Source organism: Cryptotermes secundus, unplaced genomic scaffold, assembly GCF_002891405.2.
Source record: "Cryptotermes secundus unplaced genomic scaffold, Csec_1.0 scaffold611, whole genome shotgun sequence".
NCBI lineage: Eukaryota > Metazoa > Arthropoda > Insecta > Blattodea > Kalotermitidae > Cryptotermes > Cryptotermes secundus.
This window is the reverse complement of record NW_019735565.1, coordinates 165,279-192,291: the sequence shown is the minus strand read 5'-3', so window position 1 is coordinate 192,291 and position 27,013 is coordinate 165,279. Positions and strand designations below refer to the sequence as shown.

General features: G+C 38.6%; 1 protein-coding gene across 5 annotated transcripts in view; it reads left to right on the top strand.

The window, feature by feature from the left end:
- Positions 1–850: 850 nt before the first annotated feature.
- LOC111869629 (probable C-mannosyltransferase DPY19L1) overlaps positions 851–27,013 on the top strand; it is a 28,044-nt gene continuing 1,881 nt past the window's right edge. The window contains exons 1-13 of one of the 5 annotated variants that reach the window (XM_023861288.2): positions 851–1,326; positions 5,951–6,063; positions 8,040–8,177; positions 10,288–10,502; positions 10,783–10,840; positions 13,613–13,750; positions 14,303–14,455; positions 17,662–17,886; positions 18,403–18,623; positions 19,725–19,881; positions 20,948–21,059; positions 24,781–24,943; positions 25,088–25,213. In XM_023861288.2, coding sequence (XP_023717056.1) covers positions 1,143–1,326; positions 5,951–6,063; positions 8,040–8,177; positions 10,288–10,502; positions 10,783–10,840; positions 13,613–13,750; positions 14,303–14,455; positions 17,662–17,886; positions 18,403–18,623; positions 19,725–19,881; positions 20,948–21,059; positions 24,781–24,943; positions 25,088–25,213 — 2,003 coding nt within the window. In that variant the 5' untranslated portion in view covers positions 851–1,142. The other 4 variants (XM_023861291.2, XM_023861290.2, XM_023861289.2 and 1 more) reach the window with 4 other exon arrangements.

Sequence of the window (27,013 nt, the reverse complement as noted above, 5' to 3'; positions counted from 1 at the left end):
CCGTTCCCTCCCCTGCTGAAAACTCCCAGCCGGTCTGCCTTATCTGCTGACACAGGTGACTGGATCGCATGGTCTCCCAGTTGGGGGGGGGGGCATAGCGCTGCATTCACAATGATGCGTTTCGAAAATCCATTGTTACTCCGTAACTATTGAAAATCGACCACAAGTTTATAAGGAAATTTTGCAGGAAATAACCCCAGGAATATGCACCATAAGCCGGGGTAAAACTTCGTGAATCACTCTGTATGTAGGAAAGTATGCTGCGCCCCCTTTCAAGCCCCTCGCCCCCCCACCCCTGGGGGTCGCGCCACACAGTTTGATTACCACTGTCCTAGAGAATTGTACAGTTAAATGTATGTCTTGCTCATAGATGGCAGTAAAGTCGGTTGTGACATCATGCTACACCTATGACGTCACAGCCGACTTTTCTGCCATCTATGTAAGAAAAGTAAAAGAAGTAATTGTACTGATTATTAAGAGTAAAATCTCAGATTTAAGTTAAGATCTATATCAAGAATCGTGGGGTTACCGCTGTTATAGAATAAGATATTTATAAGAATATGCTACAGAAGGCCGGGTTGGCATTGCATAGGCCTTTTTTGTATTTATAATATTTTTTCTACAATAAAAAAAGCTGCATCGTCTTACAAGCGAATAGCATGTACTGTATACAAAGCATGCCTGTAAGACAGCAGCACGAGCAACAGTTGACTAGTTGGTTACGATCGTATCGGGTGTGATATGGCAGTCTTGGTCGGTCTTGGTGCAGTTATCGCATATAAGTTGGCACTACCACACAAGTATCCCTCCTTTCCCCTCTGACGTAACAACCATGTCACCGTCATGCAGTGAAATATTCCAATTGTAATATCCCTCTGAACGTCTTCATTACAGGCTAATATATGTGTATATGCAACGAGTTATGTAATACCAATGATATGCTGAAGCATTACTATGTCCTACGAGTATATTGGATGAACAAACTGTGTGCACAGTGAGAATGGGAGTATAAGTTCCTTGAATCAGTCAGTGCTGGATGAGAAATTTTTGGTGGTAGCCCTTTTACAGGCATCATGTCGAGAACAATCGGAAGAATTTGGGAGTATGTGAGAGCAACGTGAAATGAGGGAGTTTGTTTAAGAATGGCGACGAAGCAACAGAATGTTAGTGAAAAGAGAAAACATTCACCCACAACTCCTGTACAAAGAAAGGAGAAAACACAGAAAATATCAAAGACTATTAGTACAGTAAATGAAGATACCACTAATGTTAGAATGAATGAGAAGAAAAGTGCTATTTTCTATAGCGTGTCCATAGTCTGCTTAGGTGGGCCGAAGATCATATGTAGAATAAATGTGAAGTTTACAGAACACGTGGTGTGGACTGTGGCATGACTGTATGTAGCTATGAATTGTTTATGCTCTAAGGAGATAGGTCAGAGCACAGATGAGTGTGAATTTTAGTACGACAGGGGTGTTAGGCAGTACCTTGGCCCAGATTGTAGCCGGCGGCCCTGGTTCGTTCCCTAGTCGGGCCTTGCGGATTTGTGATAGAGAAAATATATTGGGGCAGACTTCCTCGGAGTTATGCGTTCTTTTGTATGTCAGTTCTCAGTCACGTTCATCAACCATCCGATGCCATATAGTATCGATACTGACAGCGTTGTTAGAGAATCAGCTTAAAAATAAATATGGATGTTTTGAGTTTCGTCTCGAATTCTGGCATATTTAAGAAAATCCAACACCACAGTAATATTATCAACAGCGTTTTTTTTTAGCATGTATGGTTCTTGTTATTTGTGACCGACATTCATCATCCATCATAGATTTGAAGTCTGATTATGGTCTTGTGATTTATGAACTCGTTGCAACAGAGTACAGTTGAAGTTACATGCACTATTTGTATTCTGCGACTTCACAGTAATAAATGAAGGGATATTCTCGGGTAGTGAAACCTATAGGTGTCCTGAAAAATGTTCATGGAATACATATTAAGAATATGGAGTAAGGATGAGTTGCAGGGCATGTAGCATACAATGGGAAACAGGAGTTTGCATTCAAAATTTTGAATGGAAATCTAAGGGAATAGAACACTTAGAAGAGATGGGAACAGATATGAGGAAAACATTAAAATAAATTCAGAGAAATAGCTGTGAAGGCACAAATGAGATTTTTCTGGCACTGTTTGGGTTCCAAAGGCAGCTTTTCTGAACACGGGAATGAACCACATTCTAGAATAGCAGCAAGTTTCTTGACCAGCTAAGTAACTATCATCTTCCCATTGAAGCCCTGCATCATGAAGTTAGTTATGAATACAGATTGTTTAGGTCTTTAGTCCAGTAATAGGTACATTATATTAAAATGTAATTATGTGTACAGCAACTCATGTCAGGCAAGGCATAATTACTCAACTCACTAAACCGATTTAGAACCTGCCTAACAATTTTAGTTTTCCCTTCTGGGTATGAAATTACTGTAAATTAATTTTTATTGAGATGTATGTACGAAGTTGACATTCATTCCTTTCCGAGCATGGACGCAGGTGATTGTGGTGGTGGGGGAAATATCTCCAGGCCCCCACCATGAATTTTTGAGAAGCGTCAAAACTGAAAAGAATAAGAAATTACCAAATATTAATATGAGTAGTTAAAATAGGTTTTAAACATATTCTATTCTTCTGTCCTTAATACTCTAAGGCAGTGATGGGCAAACTTTTTTAGGAGGGGGCCAAAGAAAAAAGAAAAAACTTTAGGCGGGCCAATATAATTTATTAAAAACAATAATGGTAGATTTTACAAAATTCTTGTAATACTAAGCCCTATTAATGATTGAAAGATTATGAAGGAGAATGTGATGAATGAAACTGTGACTGCATTTCCAAAATTTTCTCATAATCTGGTTCGAACTGGGATGCACTGATTCTCAGAAGTGAAGTTAAATGCTCATCTGTCAGTCTGTTTCTAATACAACTCTTTCTAAGTTTCATTGTAGAAAACACCTGTTCACATATATAGGATGAAGCAAACATAGCAGTGACTTTCTGGGCATGAGATATCAGATTTGGGTAACTGGATTTCGACAAGGACTTGTAGAACTCTAATTTTGGGACATTGAGAAACAACTGTTTGAGTTGAGTGTTACATTGCAACTCAGTTAATTCAAGTTGCAAGTCCAGTTTCACTGTTTCACAGTCTACATTAAAAGGCATACTGAAAACATCCAAGTCTTTTTCAATGGCACTGAAGTCTTGAAATCTTCGTTCAAATTCACCACGGAGTCTTCTCAGGCTATCCTCGTAGCTCCTAAGCTTGTCCTTCATCACTGGGGCTATTGAATTTAACCTCGGGAAGTGAGACAAGTCATTCTTAGCTAGCTGATCTGCAAACAGAACAAGTTGTAGTTTAAAACTTCTGATATGGCCCCAGATATCATCAATAAATTGATTTTTTCCTTGCATCTTGACATTCAACTTGTTCAGGTGGCAGAGAAGATCTGTGAAAAATGCAAAGTCCGAAAGCCATGCAGTATCTTCCAGCATTTCACATTCTACAGACCACTGTTTCTCTTGGAAGAATGACACTATTTCGTCTTTCAGCTGCCAAACTCGCTCAAAGACGTGTCCCGCGCTAAGCCACCTTACTTTGGAGTAGTGTAGTAAATCAGAGTATTCAGATTGCATGGAGTCAAGAAACTCTCGAAATTGTCTGTGAGTAACCCCTCAAGATCGAATGGCATTAACAAGCTTCACAACGACATCAAGCACAGGTTTCATATCCAAGACAGATTTACACAGGGCGTCTTGATGTATGACGCAATGCAAAAATACAACATAGTTCTCAGGATATTCTTGATTAAAGATCCCAACAAATCCAGATTTTCTCCCTGTCATACTTTGTGCTCCATCTGTCGTAATACTGCATATGCTAGTTATAGGTACTTTCAAAGTTGAAAGGCCTTCCAGAAATTCATGAAAAATATCTGACCCTGTTGTAGTTCCCTTTAACGACCGCATGCATGCTAATTCCTCTGTAATAGAGATGTTTTCGTCAACACCTCCTATAAATAATAGCAACTGTGCAGTATCATTTATATCAGTGCTTTCATCCATAGTAATGGAGCAGAATTTAAATTGACCAATCCTTGATTCCAACTGTGATAATATGTTTTTATCTATGACTTCGATTCTAGAAGTCACTGTTTTTCGAGATAAGCTTACAGTTTCAAAATCCTTTGTCTTGTCAGGACATAAAATATCACAAACTTTGAGCATGCAGTGTTTAACAAACTCCCCATCAGAGAGAGCTTTGTTACTTTTAGCAATATTGTATGCTACAACATAACCTGCATGTGTAGCTGCTTTCTGAGAACTATTTACTTTCTTAAAAATACTTTGCTGACCTGACAGTTTTTTACGTAGGTCTTCTGCTTTTTGTTTCCTTTCATCTTCGGTCATGGCTCCATAATTAGCATTCTTATGCTTAGAGATGAAGTGCCGGGAAATGTTGTTTTCTTTGTAGACTGCTATGGTTTCATTGCAGATAAGACACAGTGGTTTATCCTTAAAAGCTGTGAAAAAGTACTTCCAAGTCCATTCATCTTTGAAAACACAGCACTCTGAATCAACTTTACGTTTTTTAGTTGACATCTTAGGGCTGAAATGTTTCACGAATGTGCACAGTAAAACTAACAAACACCTACAACAATAGTGCGACCGGGTCTGAATAAAAGGATGTGGTGTTAGTAGCCAGCCGCAGTGGATGTAATGTGGAGGGGGTACAGCAAGGAGACTCCGTTGCCAATTTTACTCTTCGCTACAAAAATGCCAGCAGCCAGTGCCGCCTCACTCTCAAATGTTAACATAGCATTCCAATACCATAGTGGATAAGTAAATAAATTAATCTGTGGTCACTAGGCTACACATAAAAGGGAGGAAAGAAGAAGAAAATAATCCAGAATTATTTATTTTCCTTAATTCTTCTTCTTTTCATTCGTCAGATTAGGAATCATTTCGCGGGCCGGATAGAACCTATCAGGGGGCCACGTCTGGCCCTCGGGCCGTAGTTTGCCCACCACTGCTCTAAGGTGATACATAAAGATGTTCTCAAGTAGATTAATAAGTTCATAAGCAAATTTTCTGGCTGCCTTGGCAGTGCCCATGTTTGAGAGATACAATTTCCATGGCTCTGTAGTGAAAGCAGTTTAAATATGAAACACATTTCAACATGAGTTTCACTTTTCTTAGCACACTAGTGACTGAAATATGATTAAGCATTGGTAGTTGGACACACATACATATTTGTTTTATTCTTTTGTAATTTTTTACTGCAACAGATCCTGATTGTAATGGAATCTCATGGACACTGAAGGGGCATCAGCAGGGCCCAGATTTTGATGACCTGAAAATATTTAAAAAATAACAAAAAAAACCCAGAAAAATGACCTAAAATATGACCCAAGAATGTAGTATGCAGGGCCCGGATTTTGATGACCTGAAAATATGAAAAAAAGACCTATGAAATTACCAAAAAAAAATCCAGAAAAATGACCTAAAGGAGAAAAGAAAGAACACTTCCCTTCCATGTTATTCACATTTCAGAAAACATATGAAGAAAATTTCCCTAAAATGGCCAAACATGACAAGAAATACCCTTAAATGTAAAAAAATACCAAAACATTACCCCCAAAATGAAAAAATGACCTTAAACCTAAAAATGTCAAAAAGTGGCAAAAAATTACCTATATCTCATATCTGAGATTTATATATTTAAGAGCATCGCGTAGGATACAAGGAAAAAAAGATAACATGTCATCAAAATCCAGGCCCTGGTCATCAGTTTTCCATTGAACTCTTAATTCTTGTAATAGGTACATAAACAATATATTTATTCATTTTCACCATTCTCTGTGTATAGAACACATACTGTAATACTGTACCATAATTTATTTTCCAGCATTTGGCTTTGCTTGCTTACATGTTTACCATGTGGCATCCATGTTTGAAAATGACAGACATTTTTCCCATCTTTCAACACTTGAGAGGGAAATGACTTTCCGCACTGAAATGGTTTGTATGAGATCTATAATACATAAATTTTAATAAATAAACATAACATTAAATACATAAATAAAACAAAAAAGAATGGTCATACTACGCAGAATGGAGTATTCATATTCATATTTACTTGGGAGGAGACTACTTTGGTCACCCCAAGCACTGAGACTGGTATCAGATTTATTATGGCCCCTGATCATGTTACAGCCCTGAAAAGAGCCGTGACTTTAATGTTACAGCAAGACCCCTTCTGATACCTGTTGAACCTAAATATGTAGATCTGAAGACGTATTCTAGTTGATACCCAGACAGAACTGAGCACAGAGAAAGTATATGGTAGGAGGTGTCCCTCTCCTGTCCACATTTCCTGTACATGACCCTTTCCAAAAGGCCCATAACATGTAGGTGCTACATCAGTGTACAGTGGCCAGTTGCCAACACTGTTACCAGCCTACACTCTTTCATGTCCAGGGTCAGTAGGTCCCTAGACACTATACCCAAGGGCCTTTCAAGGAAGCAGTTTGAGTTCCTCATACTTAGAACAGCAGTCCTGTGTCCAGAGTACTTCTCCTTCAACCATTCTTTAACTCAGAGCCTGTCAGCATATACTGAGGTTCAAATTTCTGGTTGAGGCTCTCAAATGGAGTACTTATTCCAGCTATATGAAGTATGTAACATAGGTTAAGCTTTTCCTGTTTTTGCTTGTTTGGTTGCTTGGGTACATAAAATACCTGTACTATTTTGCTGTGTTAATGCTGTTGCTGACAGATTGTGGAGTGGTAAGGAACTGTGCCTTCCTTGCTTAATTTGGTAGGAAAATTAACATCACACATTTTAGATATCCCAGAATTTGCTTGAAGTGAGGTGGAAGAATTACAGAATTTTAAAAATCCATGCTACAAATGTATACACATGTTCTGTCACAAGTTTGATTAAGTTATATTAGGTTACAGAATTCATATGTGTTTGACACTTCTTTTTTTAATTTAGCCAAAACTTCTCAATATGTAAAGGGTTAATCTCTGATTTCCTGAGACAAAATACTTGAACTACCAGCATTCACAGCTTTGTTGCAGTGCGGTCATGAAGTAAGGTGAACATGAAGGCTAGTGAGTGCAAGAACTGACAAGAATATGCAGAACAAGACTGTATGGCAGATACAACAGTTGTTTATTCCAAATACAAGATCAACATGTAATTTGGAGTACACTTATTTTCCATCCCTCAATGATTGAATAATGAATATACATGCCATGTAAACTCTGTTTTGCAAGTTTTGATATTTTTTGCAGCAGTGATTGTTCAGATTGTGATGTGTGTAGGTTCAGGAAATGGCTCAATTATAATGATGGATTACAAGGAAGTCATCATGAAACCCAAGGCAAAGAGATAAATAAGTTTGATCTGGGCTCCTGTTTTTATGCCCTTTCCTTGTGTCTCATGTACACCTGCATAGGTAACCTAGCCAGTTCCTGAACTACACATGTCAAGCCAGAAATGGAGGGAGCATGTTCCTCTGAAATGTCGGTATGTACCTATAAGACTACAGTCTAGAAGAGCTATATTTTTTCATACTAAATGGAAAGAACTGGTACCTTGCTAGAAAAAGGTAAAGCTATCACTGCAACAGACCGTGGAGCCCCATAGGGTTGTGAGACATCGAGGCTCCCACATTTTCTAGTCAATCAGCTAACAGATGGGGGTAATGTTGTCAGCCTTATGCACTGGCCACCCTTTACCCCCGAAAGATTCCTGGTACTCTTTTCTGTTAGAGGCTGAGCCAACCCCAGGGTCATAGTGTGGCTGGAAGGATTAGGTCAATTGAAAAATTCAGTAACCTCTTTGGGAATTGAACCCACAACCTTCTGGCTTGTGGCATAGTGCCTGGACCAACTACACTGCCACATTTCCCCCCTGGAACCTTTTTACAAAAATTAAATCATATGATTATGTATGTATTTGCATCTAGCACAATGTTTTTGTTTCAGGGTCTTTATTATTCCTACTATAAGACTTTAGTAGAAGCTCCATCATTTTCAGAGGGATTTGATCAGATCACTCATGATAATTTAACCGAATTTCCATCTGTTATCAACACATTGCAGAGGTTTAATTTATGCCCAGAAGTAAGTTTGTGTGAAGTGTAATTTGTTATTTTGTACTTAACTGTTAACATATGCTGTTTTGTCTTTGATTGTTAAATACATGAATAATTTGGTAAGAAATGGACCCCAGCAGCAGATGAATGAGCTAAGTCTGCACAGAACTCTGAGTATTGTGTGCAGCAGTAACTGTGACTGTTAATTTGGATATGTCCATTGTCTTTAGTTTCTTCAAAGCACAGTGCTTTGGAAACTGGATCTGTTTTTCATTATCAAATGTTAGAGGAAAGAAGTTCAAAAGAGCTAGTCTCAGTCAAGGTGTAACTCTTTCTAGTGGGCTGTATAGAGTAGGGACCCTTCCTCTTACACTTCATGACAGAAACAGATCCGGTTCTCAATGTGTTTTGAAAAGACTGAAGACAATGAACAGTGTCCAGAATAATGTCCATATCATAATTATTAACAAATTAATAATTCAAATTACATTGCACAGGCTCTGAATATAATTTTATTACTATTTTTTTTTAAGTGTGTTTTCCTGATGATGGCCACTAGTGGCCGAAACATGTAGCAGAACTATATCTGGGCATTGTCCTTGAAGTTCTTTTATTGTTGTGTTGTGACGGTCAAATAAATAAGTTGTATATAAGTTGTATTTGTTACTATTATTTGGGATCATACTGTCTGTAAATGACTGCAGTGTAATTATAAATTTACCATATCAAAGTTGCTTGTTGTTATGAAGATTTAGTACTGAATTTAATTTTTGGATCCCACATTGAGTAATGCTGTTGTTGCTATCACCTCACAAGTTTCTACGTCTGCCATGTTGTTATTACAGAATATAAGAATAACATGAATATTATGCCTTCAGTGACATAGTGTAGATACCATATTTGATGAAAAGTAGCTCAATTGATTTTGAATTGGAAGGAGAGGCATGAAGAGAGCATGGTAACGTCATAAGCAGCACAGGTGAACCATGGCAATGTGGCATCTTATGTCACATTATTTTTGGCTTTTTGTTAAATGTTTTTGTCATGTCTGAGAATTTAATGTTATAGTGATGAAGTTTTGAGGATATTTAACATTTCTAACTGAGCACGATGGGTTGGAATTTAATATTGCCTGGGGTTAAAATTAAAAAATAGTTATGGGGGGTTGGAGTCCAACTGGGTCCACTTGGCACGGCAGCCACTGATTGGCCTATTGTACCTGCCCTGGGTGATTATGATGATGGAGAATTTGGTCGAATGAAGACTGGCTAGGGAAACCGAAGTACTCGGGGAAGACCAGCCACAGCGCCACTTTGTGCACCACAAATCCCACTTGACTAGAGCCAGGATTGATCCTGGGCTGCCGAGTGAGAAGCCAGCAACTAACTGCTTTAGATATGGTGCAGCCTTGCCTGAAGTTGCATTTAGGCTTGTGCCAGCTGTGCTCATAACCCTACTATTCTCTCCATCACAAAGGAAAATGTACATATAAAAGAAAGGTCTTATAGTGTAATCATTTTCATTGTTATATAATAGTCAAGATGTGTTTCAGGAGTTAAGTTTGAAAATGACTGTGATTCACAGAATTTGGGACTTCTCACAGTAGCAGCTATGAAGAGTTCTGTCTTCTGGGATATAATGCTATGTAGCCCACTGAAAGTGAACTGGTGTTTTGGAAGAAAATGTCTTCTCCATCTTCAGGGTTGAAGAGTGGTAATCCAAGCCAGAAACTGGCATCAAGCAGGCAGCAGGCAGACCTCTATCTGCTTAATGCTGATTTTTTTCTTGACTTACTGTTTAACCCTGAAGATGGATGCAGTATGTTCCCCCAAATCATCAGTTGACTGTCAGTGGACTACACAGCATAGTAAGTAGGCAAGCGCTTCTTAAAACAAGTCTTGATCATGAAGATTTATATGCACACCAGATCCATCAAATACCTTAGTATGTTGGAACAGATTAATTTGTATTTCAAAATATACCTGTGAATTTTGTGAATATGCTTCTAAATTTATGCCAGAAAAATGCAATAATACATACTCTGTAACTTACAGCTCTACAGCCATTGGTTCTATTTTTTCTTTGACTGGAGTTAGGCTTTATTCAGTGTTTTAAGTAAAATCAATATCTTTTTGTAGGTAGCAATTGGTTCATTGTATCGAATATTCATGGCAGTGACGAACTGGCTGGGATGGGCCACCAAACAATGTTGGCAGGTGGAGAGGGGCCAAGGATTACCCCAAGTTACTAGTTGTGAGGGCCTAGGTGATCCAACATATTTCTACCTAGAAATGGTGTGGATCTTTGCTGGCTTTACTATGGGTATAATATTTTTGTATGCATTGTTTCTCAGGTATGTTTATAATTGTTCTTAAGCTTGTGTGAAAGTTTTGATTCTAGTCTTAATTGTTATCTGGTGGGTTGCTTTGTTTCCAGCATGTGGGCCCACTCTGCCATAAGTATAATTAGGAAACAGCCCACCAGCCTGTAGATCAAATTTTTAATATCAGGCATGGCATACATCCATAAGAATCTGAAGCATAATAAAGATAGGTGTTTTATAGGAGTTAAAATCTCGAATTTTTCATCAAATGCTAGTCATGTTGGTATAGCTGTTTCATGTTCCTTTATAGTGGCTCTGTGACAGGAGGTCTACTTGCAGTTCTGTGTTTCTTCTATAATCATGCTGAGGTGAGTACTCACGTTTACTTTTTACAAAAACATCATTATAAGTCTGTATAAAATTTCAAAATTTTCTTTGTAGTATTCATCTTTCATCAGATATTACTGAAATTCTTTGCTTATAAATGAAACATGAAGAAAGAGGAATGTTGTCAGCATATTGGCTGAAATGGTAGTGCTTTTGCCGTCTGTTTAGGAAGTGCCTGGTTGGAATCTCAGCCAGGACTGTACCTATCCTGACAGTTTTCTTTACTGTTCTTCGCAGTTCCTCCAAGAAAATTACTAGGATAGTACCTCAGATTAGGTCACAAATTCCTTCTTCCACATTCTTTCCAATCTAATTCTATATTCACTGAGCATTCTATCATTTGACACTGCATAGTCTGTGTTATGCCGCAGGGTTATGGCAAGAAGTTGTATTTTTGAAGTTATTAGGTTTTTTTTTGGGTTAACTAGTTTAGGGAATTGAACTAGGGAAGTTTGAAAAAAACCTGAGTAAGACAGGTTTAATGAATGTAGGAATTTGCCGCGTCACACTATATTGCTGACAACGCGGAAGAGCCACGCAGTAGCTTAATGAGTTGCTGAATCAAGGAAGGCGGTAAACTGGGAGCCGCAACCCCCTTCCAGTAACCAGCCAATAGAAGATCGCCACCCTGAGAGACAATTACGTCAGGCAGGGAGGAGCAAACCCCCAGAAGCTGATGAGTTAGCAGGGAAACGAGTATAAAATGGCTAGGAGAAATTATAATAAAAATCTTTCAATCAATAATTTGAGTTGAGTGCCGCCGGAGGCTATCGCCAAAATGACATTGAAAGTGTGTTGGCCAGGAACGATCTTCAGCATCCTGAACTCAAGTAAGTGGACCTACTAATTATAGCCATGGAACTTAAAGTGATATTAGTAAAGTGCAAACACCCCGAGGCTAGAAGCCAGAACGTAGGGTAGGAGTAGGATAGGAGAAATAACCTGTGAGTGCCAGGTATAGGAACCCACAGTTGGGTGAGAAAGGCTAAGGATGTTGGAGCCTAGTGTGTATTCATTTACCGACATATGTAAATTATTGTTACCAACCAGAGTGTAATGTATATATATGTATATAAGGACAGTGGGAAGAATAGAAAGTAGTAGGGAAGCTGTGTCACGTCAGTGAACCCCGTCCTACGGATGCCTCCCTATCCGCCATGGTCCATCACCAGTCCAACCGCCCAAGGCGCACGGCGAACTCCAAGCCGACGAGGCAGTGAGTGAGAAGAATCCCCTAGCTTCCTAGCCCCCCCCCCTTACCAAAGGCAGTACAATGGGTGACAGCGGTGGTATGAGCCAATGCAGAGACGGTTGACGAAGAATTTAGCATTTTCTTAACCACCCCTGTCATTACAACATTACAGTTTGATCTACTGACAATGTTGTTATGAGTATGAGTATGAGGGGTGAGCCATAGAAACCGGCCCTCACACCGCGACCTTCAGTGATCTATTGTGCTTTTCCTTTGGATTAACCCTTTACTAATCCTACACACTGAATGAAATGTAGGACTATTTATGGGGGCATCATAAAGTCACTTGGTTCCATGAAGAATTGACCCAGGTGATGATATCGTAGGTAAGCTATAGCCTCCCAATCACATAATGTGTGTGTGGCTGATTCATCTTCTTGTAGGCACCTTTCACAAGTTGGGTCTCAGCTGTCAGTCCCAGTTTGAAAAGGTGCCCTTTCAGGTGGCAGTGTCCAGTAAGTAATCCTACCACCCATCTTAGTTGATCTCTGTCATTTTGACAGGTCCCTCATTCTTTTGGCAGAGGGTCCTGATATAAATCCTTTTGCCTGTTTGAGTCCAGTTGTGGAATCCCAGTGTTTTTTGTGATTTCTATCAGTCCAGTCCCTGATCACTTTCTTGGCAACTCCAATTGAGATGCCACAAGCTGGTTCAGGTCCTGTTCTTGCCAGCTGATCTGCGGTTTCATTCCCTGCAGTACCCTCCTACTGAGATGCCACAAGCTGGTTCAGTTCCTATGAACGGCTGTTCAGATCCTGTTCTTGCCAGCTGATCTGCGACCATGTTGTTAAGTAAACTGTGAGGTCAGTGAGCATGTTCTGAGAACCCTACAGTAAAGATGAAAGTACCAAAAAGGGGAGGGTAAAGTCACCATAAAAATGTTTCCTTTCTGCCCTTAAGTAAACAGCAGGTTAATATAAAAATAGGTAAAAAAAAATAAATAAAGCTATCCATGTAACAGGCCGTGGAGGCCCATAGGGTTGTGAGATGTTGAAGCTCCCACATTTTCTAAACAATCGGCTCACAGATGGTGGTGAGGTTGTCAGCCTTAGGTGCCAGCCGCTCTTTAGCCCCACAAAGATTCCTGGTACTCATTTCTTTTAGAGGCTGGGTCAGCCCCAGGGCCATAGTGTGGCTGGAAGGATTATGTCAACTGAAAAAATCCAATGAACTCGCCGGGAATTGAACCCACAACCTTCCAGCTTGTAACATAGTGCCTCGACCAACTGCTGTACCGCATGCCCCCAAAATACGAATAGGTGGTTAATTAATTTTGCTTATTTTTCCTTCTACCCTGAAGATGGAGGCAATATGTTCCTCTGAAACGTCAGTTAACACGACATCTACATGGTGCCACATCCCAGAAGACTGCTTTCTTTAATTAATTTAGAATTAAGAGTTCTGGGAAAATGTTTATGCTACCTTTTACTTTGTGTAATTGTCCCTTTGTTGTCTTTTCTTATTAGGGATTTAGACATCTGTTTATCAAATCTTGTTTTAGTGTACACGTGTACAGTGGGCGCCACCATTACGCGAGAGCTTCGCGTATCCGTCCTGCCTCCTTCAGATGATGTATGTTAGTGTTTGTCTGCGTAAACGTGACAGTGATTTTTCAGTGAAACCATCCCCTCTAATCCAGGTATAGTACTAGCTGATAATTGCCCTGCCTCACCTTCCAAGAAAAAAAAAAATATATATATATATATATAAAAAAAAAAGTGTCACTATTAAGGAAATGGAGACCGGATGCCTGATGACACAACCAGTGTCATTTCATGCAAGGTGTTCGAAATCAACTATGTTCTTTCTGTTTTCATAGGAAATTGTTATTGTTTGTCAGGTGGTTTGTCATATCTTAGAATACAGACCTGGCCTGAAGCCTTAATATGTGTCAATATGTCGCTGACCTATTAATAGATTTTCATAAAATTGTTCCATTTCCAGTGCCATTCATTTCTCTGCTTTCTACATTTTTCACCCATCAACCCTGAAGTCAGTTGGTACAGAAATTCATGAAAGTAATTCTATTAACAATTTTATGTTATGAGCTTCTTGGTTTAGGTCAATAATAGTGGGTGATATATTACTTAACACGTGAACATGGATGTGTTTTGAAATAAGTGATATATTGCATGCACAAATTATGTTACATTTTACATTCTTTTGCAAGAATATTTTCTTTTTATTTTAGCTACTCGGTATCTGTGGTTCCACTTGGTTGTGTCTGATGCTTTGGCAGTTCTCCCAGTTTGTCATTGCCACACAGACTGTTGCGCTAGCTGCCATGTTTGTTATTGGCGCAATTGATAAAGACATCTTTCTCATTGTTCTCTTTGGACAGGGTGTAAGTATAATTTCTTTCAGTGATGACTTCTTGTATGCTGTTGTTCAAGATTTCATAGCATTGGGTATGCTTCCAGAGGTTTTATGTGTACAGTGGCAACTGTTCCATTAGTCTGATTACAACTCTGCACCACCAGAAATATGTATTAAATTGAATTCTGACAAGTTTAGAAATAATGTCTTCAGGAAGATATTGAGACATAAGAAGGATGGAGTAAGTGTAACATAACAAGTAATTCTGTGCTTTAATCAGTCAAATGGCTCTTTTCCATGCTCTTATCTCTCCCACAGTGGCACATTAAGTCCCTCAGACATTTAAATTTGTCACTGCTGAATTTAATTTCATAATTTTTGCACCATTTTTAAAATGCAGTATCTCAATCATGTGTCATTGTAAAATTATGGAACAAAAGGCCTCTGAAAGACCAATTATCAGACTTCACATAACTATACAGTTGTCATGTGTTGGGCATGTCACTACGAATCACCTGATGCCATCAAGGATGTAGCGAATATTTATTGTGCCTCACTTATACACTCACACACTTTACAATTATTATCACTTGCAGTTTCACAATTACTGCTTCCACTGTATCTTGGCGAATACTAGGCTTCAACTGCCTTCGACGGCGACTCTCTTAAGACTGACTTGTTACCGCTGAAGTGTGTTATTCCTGCTGGTTCAACAATCCATTGCTTAGGAAATGCATTATTCTGCTGTTTCAATAATCCGTTGCTTCAGAAGTGTAATATTTCCCGTTGTTACACAACTCTCCTATAGCCATTACATTAACATTTATGTCTATTTTTTTTAGTAAAATTCCCTCCTTTTGGCTTTATTCTAAAGAAATCTGCCACTGTTGTTACTGACATGCATTTCATTTCCCAATGCATTATCACAAAGGCATATCTGACTCATGCATATTCGTTATAAGCAGTTCTCTTACAGCATCTGGTGTTTAGAGATGAAACACAATCCCAACTTTGCTTATTGAGACACTGGTTGCCTCATTGATAAATGGGGTGTAATACTGCTGTGTGGGCAAGCTGAAGGCTAGTATGGTTGAATGAACTGCGCCTGAGAACAAATTGTCCATGATTACATGTTATCCCTGATTCAATAGAGGAGCCATTAATTGTAGAATTACTTTTGAGACATAGGGCTCAGTTTTTAGGGCTTCATTGAAAACAGTATCATGCCCAGTGTAAATAATAAAGTTCCATACATAACCAGATTTGGCTTCACACAATTCAAATGATTTTGTACCAAATCTGGCATGTTTTGAAGGAATGTATACCTTCCACGAGAAACGTCCCTTCCACATCATCAAAGACTCATCTACTGACACATCACACTTGGGTATATACACTCCTAAATTTGGCATTTAGATGATCCAGTACAGGTTTGGGTTTATACAGCCTTCTGGAGTCGCAAGTTGAATGAACTGCGCCTGAGAACAAATTGTCCATGATTACATGTTATCCCTGATTCAATAGAGGAGCCATTAATTGTAGATTACTTTTGAGACATAGGGCTCAGTTTTTAGGGCTTCATTGAAAACAGTATCATGCCCAGTGTAAATAATAAAGTTCCATACATAACCAGATTTGGCTTCACACAATTCAAATGATTTTGTACCAAATCTGGCATGTTTTGAAGGAATGTATACCTTCCACGAGAAACGTCCCTTCCACATCATCAAAGACTCATCTACTGACACATCACACTTGGGTATATACACTCCTAAATTTGGCATTTAGATGATCCAGTACAGGTTTGGGTTTATACAGCCTTCTGGAGTCGCAAGCAGCATAATTGTAACTTTCGTTGTCAACAAAATGAAGAAACTTGAGTAGATGGTAAAACGTACTCTCGCTGAACAGCTCCAAAAATATGGGCATTTTCAGAATTTTCCTCCAGCAAAAATAGCTCTTGTTATCCGGTTTCTGGTGAAGTCCTTGTAGCAGAAAGAATGCCAGCAACTACTTTATTTAAATTCTGTTGATCCCCTTCCAGTGATGGGTCCTAGATTTTAGTTTCAGAATAGGCATGTTTTGAAAAAAAAATTCTTGGCGTACCAATTTGTTTCTCTGGCTATTACTTCCATAATGTCTGGTGTACAAAACAACTCAGAATGTTCCAGGGTGTTACTGGGGTCTTCTAGATCAGCATTTATGCCAGGCTTACCAGTAAATGGAAAACATGGTTGTTCAGCACATGAATTTGCCCAGACATCATGTTGCATGCTACTGTTGTGGCTGACATTTTCTGTTTCATCAGAACTGACACTTTGTTCACCACCTGACAAAATTTTCACATTTATTTCACTATCAGTAGTATATTCACGTCTGAAATATCACTGTATTCATTCTCTTGTCAACAGTTCACATAACACCCCCTCATCACTTACACACATCTTCTTGCTAGGACGTGCCAAAATGTTAATCGAAAGAACTAGAACCCAGGACAACTGTCAAGCAATCAACAACTTCCTGTCACACTCCAGAGTAACTAGAACATCTTGCAAGCAAGTTTTCATTTCTGACAGGCATTATATCTACCACGGAGTTGTTGCATGTAGACCCATTTCTAGACAAAGCCCTAAATGCACACACACACAACAACAGAAAAATTATTGCAAGAATTGTTTTTTGTGTTATCTGTGCCATGCCCATTACTAGGCAATGGGGTCACTAAACACATTCCCACAGAAGTATACCACGGATTAGCGGGAAATCTATTGCTAGGCAACAGAGCAGTAAACATCCATATGAATTGTTGAGAGATGGTGCTTTCCATGGAGTTCATCCTGAGACTATATAACACAGAATTGCAAGTGAGCAGTCAGCCATAGAGAGATAGAGAGAGTTGTGGAAGAACGAGAATAAGGGTTGAAGGTGTACAATGGAGTTAGCCTGCAAAAAGAATACTTGACATGTGTTATAGTTAATGAGACTGTTATAAATCCATTACAAGGATACGACTAGGGAAGACTTAGAAGACTTAAGCATGTCCTGGGATTGGTGAAGTGGGTAGATAATGATAGTGCTATAATTGATTGTGATTAAGAGAGATTGTAAAAGAAGGGGTCAATATATCCAGTCGAGAACCTGTTATTATTGGTCACAGAGCCATAAACTCATGACAGTATATTTTTGAATGTTTGTGCATTTTCTTTTATTGTGTACCTTCCATTATTTCCCTAGCTTGGAGTACTTCAGGCAGTAATGTCCCTGTTTGGTAATGAACTCCTCCTGACTTCAATTCTGACTTGTCTGATTGCATCTCTGTTGATTGTGACGCTTACATTGGAGCCAGCCCTTACACAGTTCAACTGTCTACCACGAGGACTGGTGTTAGTTTGCCTCACACTGTTGGGCACAATTACACTCAAAACGCATTTGTCCCATGCTTTGGGCAACAAAGATGATGTAAGTACTACCTTAATATTTTTCCTTTATACCTAATATTGCCATCTTCCAGGATGCAATGCCATGTAGTATGATAAATATGTTCCTGTCTATCATACTGCAAGGTGTCACATCCCAAAGGACTGTAATCTTAATACTGATCATTGTGGGAACTCAGCAGTATACCACACTATACAATATCATGTCCCAGAAGATCATAATCTTAATATTCACCACCTCAGCATCATCAAATGGCCAGTATTCCTTGTTTTCCTAAAGTTTCATCTTTCTTAGATGTGAAGTTTCAATCTGTAAGCAAAAGAAATCTGCACACAGATCTGACTTGGGATTGAATTCAGGGCCCTCTGAATCAGAGTCCAGTGTCATACTCTTGAGACCACCAGGTTTCTCTACTTTCTTAGCGCTACACTGCAATATTCTGCTTTTTCTTAGTGTATTTTTTATATAATTGTTGAATATAGTTTATGTAGATAATAGAGGAAGACAATGTTGAACACTGATTAAATTTCATTACAGGGTCACATTATCAACATCCTGAAATCAAAACTAACTGGGTATCGGGACTTCCACACATTGCTTTACACGTGCTCCCCTGAGTTTGACTTCCTTCCTACAGAAACTGTATGGAAACTGACAGAAACTCTCTTACTGCCAGCTGTAGCTGTGGCTGTATTAGTAGTTCCTTGGTACTGGGTGTCAAACATCTTGTTCAGTCACAGACAAAATAGTGATGAGAGGTAATGTTTCTCATATTTTGAATTATGCTGTGTTATGTATGGACCTTATATTTTGCATCATACTGTTATTCTATGGTCATTTATTTTTATAATTTGTTTTCCCCATTCGTTGGCCATTATCAGTACTTATACAGGATATTATTTATGTGTGCATATAACCTCATATGGTAGGACATGGTCATGTTTTATTTTGAGGTTCTGCTTCAGTGTTCATCAAAAGGAATTGTAGGAAACCTGAAATGCCTGTACCAGAACATGTCGTCAGGTTTATATTTTAAATAAGACATACCATTTCAATTATTAATGTTCTTGAGAAATGTGCAGCATTCTAAGAAATAATCAAATAACCAATCTGTCGGCCAAATTGAATAATACAGCTTCACTTATGTCCATACTAGTGTATGAACCATTGAGAATTCAATAGAAAGTCTCAACATTTGTTATATAAGCTTTTCTGATTTAACGTCCCCAGCCTTCTCTCAGATTACACACTAGTAATTATGCTATCAAATGATGCATTGAGCCTGATATTTAACACTATCTCCCACAAATGACACACACAAATAGTCATTTGTGAACCATCTCCTTTATACAGTGTAATGTACTTCAAATAAGGTACTATGAAAAAGAAAATGTAAAGTTATCCCTGTAACAAGCCGTGGAGGCCCATAGGGTTGTGAGACATCAAGGCTCCCATTTTTCTAGACACACTGGTCACAGATGGTGGTGAGGTTGTCAGCCTTACGCACCTACTGCCCTTCAGCCCCAGGAAGATTCTTGGAACTCATTTCTGTTAGTGGCTGAGTCAACCCCGGGGCCATAGTGCGGCTGGAAGGATTAGGTCAATTGAAAATTCCAGTGGCCTCATCGGAAATTGAACCTGCAAGATAGGGTGATCATGAAAGTGATAATTGGCATGGAGACTTACAGCTTAATGTGGGCTTCAGATCACAAGGAATAATAATCTGTCATGGTAGAGTTTCAATCTGCACACAAATGTGACCCACTGGATATGAGTCCAGTGTCATGCCCCAAGACAATTTTGTGTCATTTATGGAGGATAGCAGTAGTCACAAGAGCTGTTTCATCTTATTGCTTCAGGTCAGAGAGTCATCTAGCAAGTTGTATTGAGCCAGAGATCCTCTATAACATTCTGCAGCTTGCAGCTTTTGCAATTATGGCTGGCTTGGTTATGAGGCTGAAATTGTTTTTCACCCCACAGTTGTGTATAATTGCTTCACTGCTGGCTTGTAGAAGGGTGAGTATTGCCATATGCTTCCATTATGCAGCTGTTATTTAAATTGAAACTTATGGAGAATCTTTGATGCATTAACAGTTAATGATTAACCCATTGTGTACACACTTAAATGGGCTGTTATCATATGTGGAGGGGCCTTTTAAATTTGTTCTTAGTACTAATTATGTTTTATTTGTTTCATTCTGGTCCGTCACACTAAACAGTACAAGCAACACAGCACACATAAACTACACCAGTGAAAACAAGAACACATCACCAAAAGGGATAGGCGACAATATCCACTACCAAGGAAGATAAAACATGATCCATATTGGTTCACGAACAAAGTTCTTAACTTAAAAATAAGTTTTTATGCACATTCATAACATAATTTTAACATAAAGGAAGGCTGCTGTGGTGAAACAAATTGAATTTTATATACAGTGCAGTGGAAAATTTTTAAACTATCCTTTATGGAAGTGATTGCATATAAGTCACTTCTAAGTAATATACTTCAACAATGTTCTTATTATAAAAGTTTACGTCAAACATCTATTTTGATAATGGAAAATTAACAACTACATATAGTGAGGATCAAAAATGTTTTAAGTGTATATAGTCTTATAAAAACATTTACATTTTGGGGTGTTCCTGATGGTAATGGTATACCTCCGATGATGATTCATTAAGAATTGAAACATGTTAGGTATCTAAGTGCTGAAGTGGTGAAGGCATAATACGTCACATTGGACTGAAATAAACTTAATTGTAAACTAATTATTTTCTTGGAAATCAAGGAGTAGAAACAAATGGAAACTATACATCAATAGCAGACAGTTGCAACAAACTATCCAAATGATACAGAAAAGGTATCTGCCTGCCATCTGTGAATGGTAAGTGAAAATTAAATGACAAGAATGTTTGAAGAATATTACAGACAAGGTTCATCACTGTCAGGTGTCTACCACCATTGCCTCCCATCAGTTTAGTTCCCATTCCCACATGGTGGTGTAAGGTATTTGTGTCACTGTATTACCTTTACCTTTGGTAACTGTGACTATCTGTTACTGTGAGTTCTTATCTATAGTATTTCAGATTTCTGCAGACTGATAATGTACACCGGGCCATCTTAGTTCTTCTTATCAGCGGAATGAGTGTGAGAGGAATTCGTAATCTTAGTGAGCAGAGGAACATATTGGGTAACACTACTATGAAACTTCACATTCAATAAATATTATTTTGAACAAGAGCCATGAAATAAAAAATTCTTTCCTCCCTCCTCGTTCCTTCTCCTTCTTACTTCCCCCTCCCCTTTCCTTCCACTTCCTCAATCCAACTTCTCATAATCATCCTACTTCCTTCTCTCTCTTCATTCCTTCTCGTTCCTACTTCCCCCTCCCCTTTCCTTCCACTTCCTCACTCCAACTTCTCCTCATAATCATCCTACTTCGTTGTCCCTCTTCATTCCTTTTCGTTCCTACTTCCCCCTCCCCTTTCCTTCCACTTCCTCACTCCAACTTCTCCTCATAATCATCCTGCTTCCTTCTCCCTCTTCATTCCTTCTCGTTCCTACTTCCCCCTCCCCTTTCCTTCCACTTCCTCACTCCAACTTCTCCTCATAATCATCCTGCTTCCTTCTCCCTCCTCATTCCTTCTCGTTCCTACTTCCCCCTCCCCTTTCCTTCCACTTCCTCACTCCAACTTCTCCTCATAATCATCCTACTTCGTTGTCCCTCTTCATTCCTTTTCGTTCCTACTTCCCCCTCCCCTTTCCTTCCACTTCCTCACTCCAACTTCTCCTCATAATCATCCTGCTTCCTTCTCCCTCTTCATTCCTTCTCGTTCCTACTTCCCCCTCCCTTTTCCTTCCACTTCCTCACTCCAACTTCTCCTCATAATCATCCTACTTCCAAAGTAGATAACTTTCAGTCCAGTATTAGATACAGGTTTACAACACTTCAGTCTTTATTCGCCTTACATGTTTCGATTCAAAAGAATCATCTTCAGAGGCGCACCACTACGAGCAGGAAACACTGTCACATAAGATGTTTTAACATTATGCGCTTAGGTTACGACACAGCACGCACGTAAACTACACAACTAACAATAAGAACATACAACCAAGAGAAATAATCGACATCTTCTACCGTCCGGAAGAAAAAACAACATGACCCAATGCTGGTTCACGATTTTTAACATAATAACTAATTTTTTACATACAAAAGATTTTTAATACAATTTTAAATACATAGGGAAGCTATTTTATGGAAAAGTGAACATCACATTGCGTGCAGTGGGAAACCCCAATCAAATACCCAGCAAATACGCTTAAACAAAACATCATACGTAAATCTACATGTCAATGTGGCTGCATAGGGCAAACTGTGATATAGTGAGCACTATTCATAACCTAAGTGCATAATGTTAAAACATCTTGTGTGACAGTGTTTCCTGCTCGTAGTGGTGCGCCTCTGAAGATGATTCTTTTGAATCGAAACATGTAAGGCGAATAAAGACCGAAGTGTTGTAAACCTGCATGTCATACTGGACTGAAAGTTATCTACTTTGTAATTAATAGTGTGACGGACCAGAATGAGACAAATCATCCTACTTCCTTCTCCCTCTTCATTCCTTCTCGTTCCTACTTTCCCCTCCCCTTTCCTTCCACTTCCTCACTCCAGCTTCTTCCCCTACTTCTACTTCCCCTTTCCACTCTCTTTCCTCTGCTTGAATTTTTTTTTCTCATTCTTCCTACTTCCTCCTTCCAGCCTCTTCTACTCCCCTCCTCCTTCTTGTAGCACAATTTCTGTTCCATAGGGATTGATGAACAAGAAGTCTCCTATGTCCTTATGTTCTCACAATCTCTCCTTTTTGACTTCTTGTCAGTGCTTCCCCTTTTTTTGAGGCCTTCCAGTATCTGGCTGAACAATCTGTTCAGGGCTTCTCATAAGGCTTTTCCTTTTTAACCATTCAAGTGGTTATGACGTCTATAGACGTTATGCAGTACTATGTATCATAGTGGGCATGACGTCTATAGATGTCACGCATGTTTCTAACTACTCCATTGTAGATGTAATGCCCATCAGCAATGGAAACTTGTACATTGTGCTTGCAAGATGTTTTAGCTACTTCAGAGTGTAACAGGAAGTTGCTGATTACTTGATAGCTATCCTGGGTTCTAGTTCTTTCGAATAAACATTATGGCACGTCCTGGCAAGAAGATGCGTGTAAGTGACGAGAGAGGTGTTTTATGAACTGTTACAAGAGAATGAATACAGTGATATTTCAGAGGTTGAATATAGTAGTGATAGTGAAATAAATGGGAAAATTTCTTCAGGTAGGGAACAAAGTGTCAGCTCTGATGAAACAGAAAATGCAACTGGACATAAGGACAATTTTGGGTACTGAGCAACCATGTTTTCCATTTAATGGCAAGCCTGGGATAAATGTTTATTTAGAAGACCACAGTAACCCCCTGGAATATTTTGAGTTGTTTTGTACACCAGACATTGTGACAGCAATAGCCATAGAAACAAATAGGTATACCCAAATATTTTTAGAAAATATGCCAAATCTAAAACTAAAATCTATGACTTATTGCTGGGCTGGTATTGAAAAGCACATAATTATAAATTATTCACAGTATCTGTCACTTGGGTTGCAGCGATGTTTCCAGTGGTATAATGGTTTTAGTGATGATTTCATAGTCTGTAAAAGATAACGATTTTGTGATTGATGTTTGGAAGAACAGTTCAGTTCATTCATCCATACTAGCCTAGAGTTTTGCACACATGACAATATGAAATTCCATTTATCATTGAGTTATCCAGTGTCGCAGTGAGCCACTTTGGGAGTGAGTGTCTTCCCTAGAAAGTTTTGTCAGTGAACTACACTGATTGTGTTTCATCTCGAAACACCAGATGCCGGTCAGAAAACTGCATATACTGCATGTCCCTGCATCACACATGCCTTTATGGTCACGTATTGGGAACTGAAATGCATATCAGTGGTGACAGTGGTTGATTTTTTTTGACAATAAAACCAAAAGTATGGAATTTTACTTAAAAATATATATATAAACGTTAATGTATTGGATATAGAAATGAAAATACAGATATATCAAGTCTGATAATTGATCTTTCAGATGCTTTTTGTTCCATAATTTTATAATGACACATGACTGAGATATTGCATTTTGAAAAGGGAGCAAAAATTATAAAATTAAATGTCTCAGTGACAAATTTAAATGTCCAGAAGATTTAACGTGCCACTGTGAGAGACATAAGACACAGAAAAGAATCACAAGACTGGTTAATTTAAATTTTTAATGCCTTTCTTAATGTCCGTATTCTATCCATTCTTTCTGCATGGCCACACCATTGTAATTGTTTCTCTTCTAACTGTTAAAATTATGAAACGCCACTTCTTCTCTAAAAATGTTATACATTATTCTAGCCCTTTCTCCTTCTACCTCAGTGGCTCTCAGAAACTTCATATCCATCATTTGGTTTTTACTTTGTTTCTGTTTTTTAAGGATCCGTGTATCAGTGTTATACGTCAGCATCTGATTAAATGTGTTTTACAGATTAGGAGCCGCTAGTAGAGGTGTATTGGTCCTTAAACTTCCACAGTGATTAGTTGTTGTATTTTCATTAGATGATCACTGTTTACTTTTAGAGATAAAAGCGGATATAGTAAATACATTAGTTCCATGCAGATGTGCTATTTGTACATGACAGTGCATATTTCAAGATACGACACCCAATTACCTTAGTTTCCATTTTAGGAAATGTTTGTTGTACTCGTAACTACTACATTTTCATATCTGCTGCTGTTTGTTGCAATGACATGTCACTGTAATTTGTCTTCACCTTCACTGCACATTTCATATCTTACAATTTAATTACACATGTCTTGCAGGTGAGTATAGTAATGTTCCATTTGAGGAGCTGTTAATATGGGTTAAGACTGAGACAAGTCCTAATGCAGTATTTGCTGGTCCTATGGCCGTTATGGCAAACCTCCTGCTCTCTACAAGAAGACCAATTGTCAACCATCCACATTATGAGAATGCAGTTTTAAGGTGAGGAAGAGTATTCCACTTGCCTCTAATAAATAATCAGGGGTACTTCTAAATGCATACAGTAATAATGATTGGTTGTGTAGAATACAGTAACAGTGAATAAATGAAAACTTCTTTTCACTAACCTTTGATTTTTTGTTCTAGGGAGCGAACCAAAAAAGTATATTCAGTGTTTAGTAGGAAATCTCCACAAGAAGTGTTCAGTATCTTGTCCCATCTTCAAGTAGAATATGTAGTTCTGGAAGAATCATGGTGCTTCAGGGGAAACAGGTATACTTCCAGTGGGATCATTTAGTTGTAGTTTCATAATCTTATTTCTAGCTGATGTTTTAAACACGTTCAGCCATAGAAGGAGTTACTGTTGTTCAGATGGAAAGGAATGTTTTAAACATTAAATTAAATTCAAATGTAAGGAGCATTTCTGTCAAGTGTGGTAAGTACATATGATGAAAAGAAAGGTTTGTTAGGTTAAGGGCTCTTTGGATGACATTATAAGAGGAAAAAGTGTAGTTTTTTATATGTATGTGGTTCAGATTTGACCAAGAATTTTCGTTGTTTCTCTAAATGCCAACATGGATCAGTGTCATTATTTGTAGTCATTTTACGTGTCTCTCTCCCACATTAACTCTTTGACTGACACGGGCGTGTTTTAACGCCCGGGCAATGCAAGCCATTCCTGGCGTTGGCATGTTTTAGCGCTTTGACAATCTCTTCCCTTCTTTGCTCTCTTGGCACTCATCAACCAAAGACATATATGTGATAGTTTTTGTGCATGGTTGTAAAGAACCCTTGTAAACTTTGTGGGGGTCTATATTACTGTCAGAACCCTGCGAGAAGGAAAAGTTCAGAAAATATTTCACATTCATTCAGTTTCACCATGGCTTCTCGCAGCAAGTGTCGGCGTGTTCTTACAGACCAGCTGGAAAATGTTGTGAATGAGATTTGTGCTGATGATGCTAGTGGCGTGAAATAATGATTTCTGAATTAGATGAAGTTGATAGTGACAATAATACAGTGATAGACAATGATCCACAAGACAGTAATCATGAACATTTAGCTACCACGAGTGCGGTGCCTGACACGCCCATCTCATCGACGTACGGAGACATTGTACCAACAATAGTTCCATTTACTAGTAGTTCTGGGATCAAAATTGATATAACACATAAAATGCACCCCCTTTCATGAATTAAAATTTTTCTGGATGACGACTTAGTAAATCAGATCACAACTGAAACCAATCGCTATGCTCACCAGCACTTCAACACACACGAGTTAGCTCCTCACTCTCAAGAACAGAATTACAAATATATCACACCAGATGAAATCTGGACATGCTTAGGAATTGTGTTCATGACAAGAATCGACAAACGCCCTGAAATTGAAGAATATTGGTCCACTAGGCCCCTATTTCACACTCCATGGTACGGACAAAAATGTCTTTGCGGTGGTTCCAACAGATTTCAAAATTTCTTCATTTTGCTGACAACGATGCACAACCAGCTGACTGTGAAGATCGCCTGTATAAAGTTAGGCCAATTATAGACTCATTAGTGGGAAAATTTAGGAACACATATATCCCTGAAAAGGAAATTGCAATAGATGAAGGAATGATCGCTTGGAAAGGACGTCTTATCTTCCGAGTATATATGCCTGATAAACCTGATAAGTACGGTATAAAGGCTTATCTTGTTTGTGAATCGACAAGTGGATATATTTGGAATTTTGAAATTTATTGCGGAAAATCAAGACCTATAAAGGAATTAATTGTCAATCTGTTGGGGCCACACCTTCTAGATAAAGGGTATCATCTCTACCAGGATAACTATTACAATAGTGTAGAATTGTGAGATGTTATTACAGAGAAATACCTATGTGTGTGTGGAACCTTCAGAATGGACAGAGGAGCTCCTAAAGAACTAAGGGATGACGAAAAATATTTGGAAAAAGGGGAATCTGTTTTTTCTAGGAAGGGGCAGGTTCTCATACAGGTGTGGAGAGACAAAAGAGATGTCAAACTTATCTCCACTCTTCACACAGCAAAAATCGTGGAATCTGCAAAAACGAATT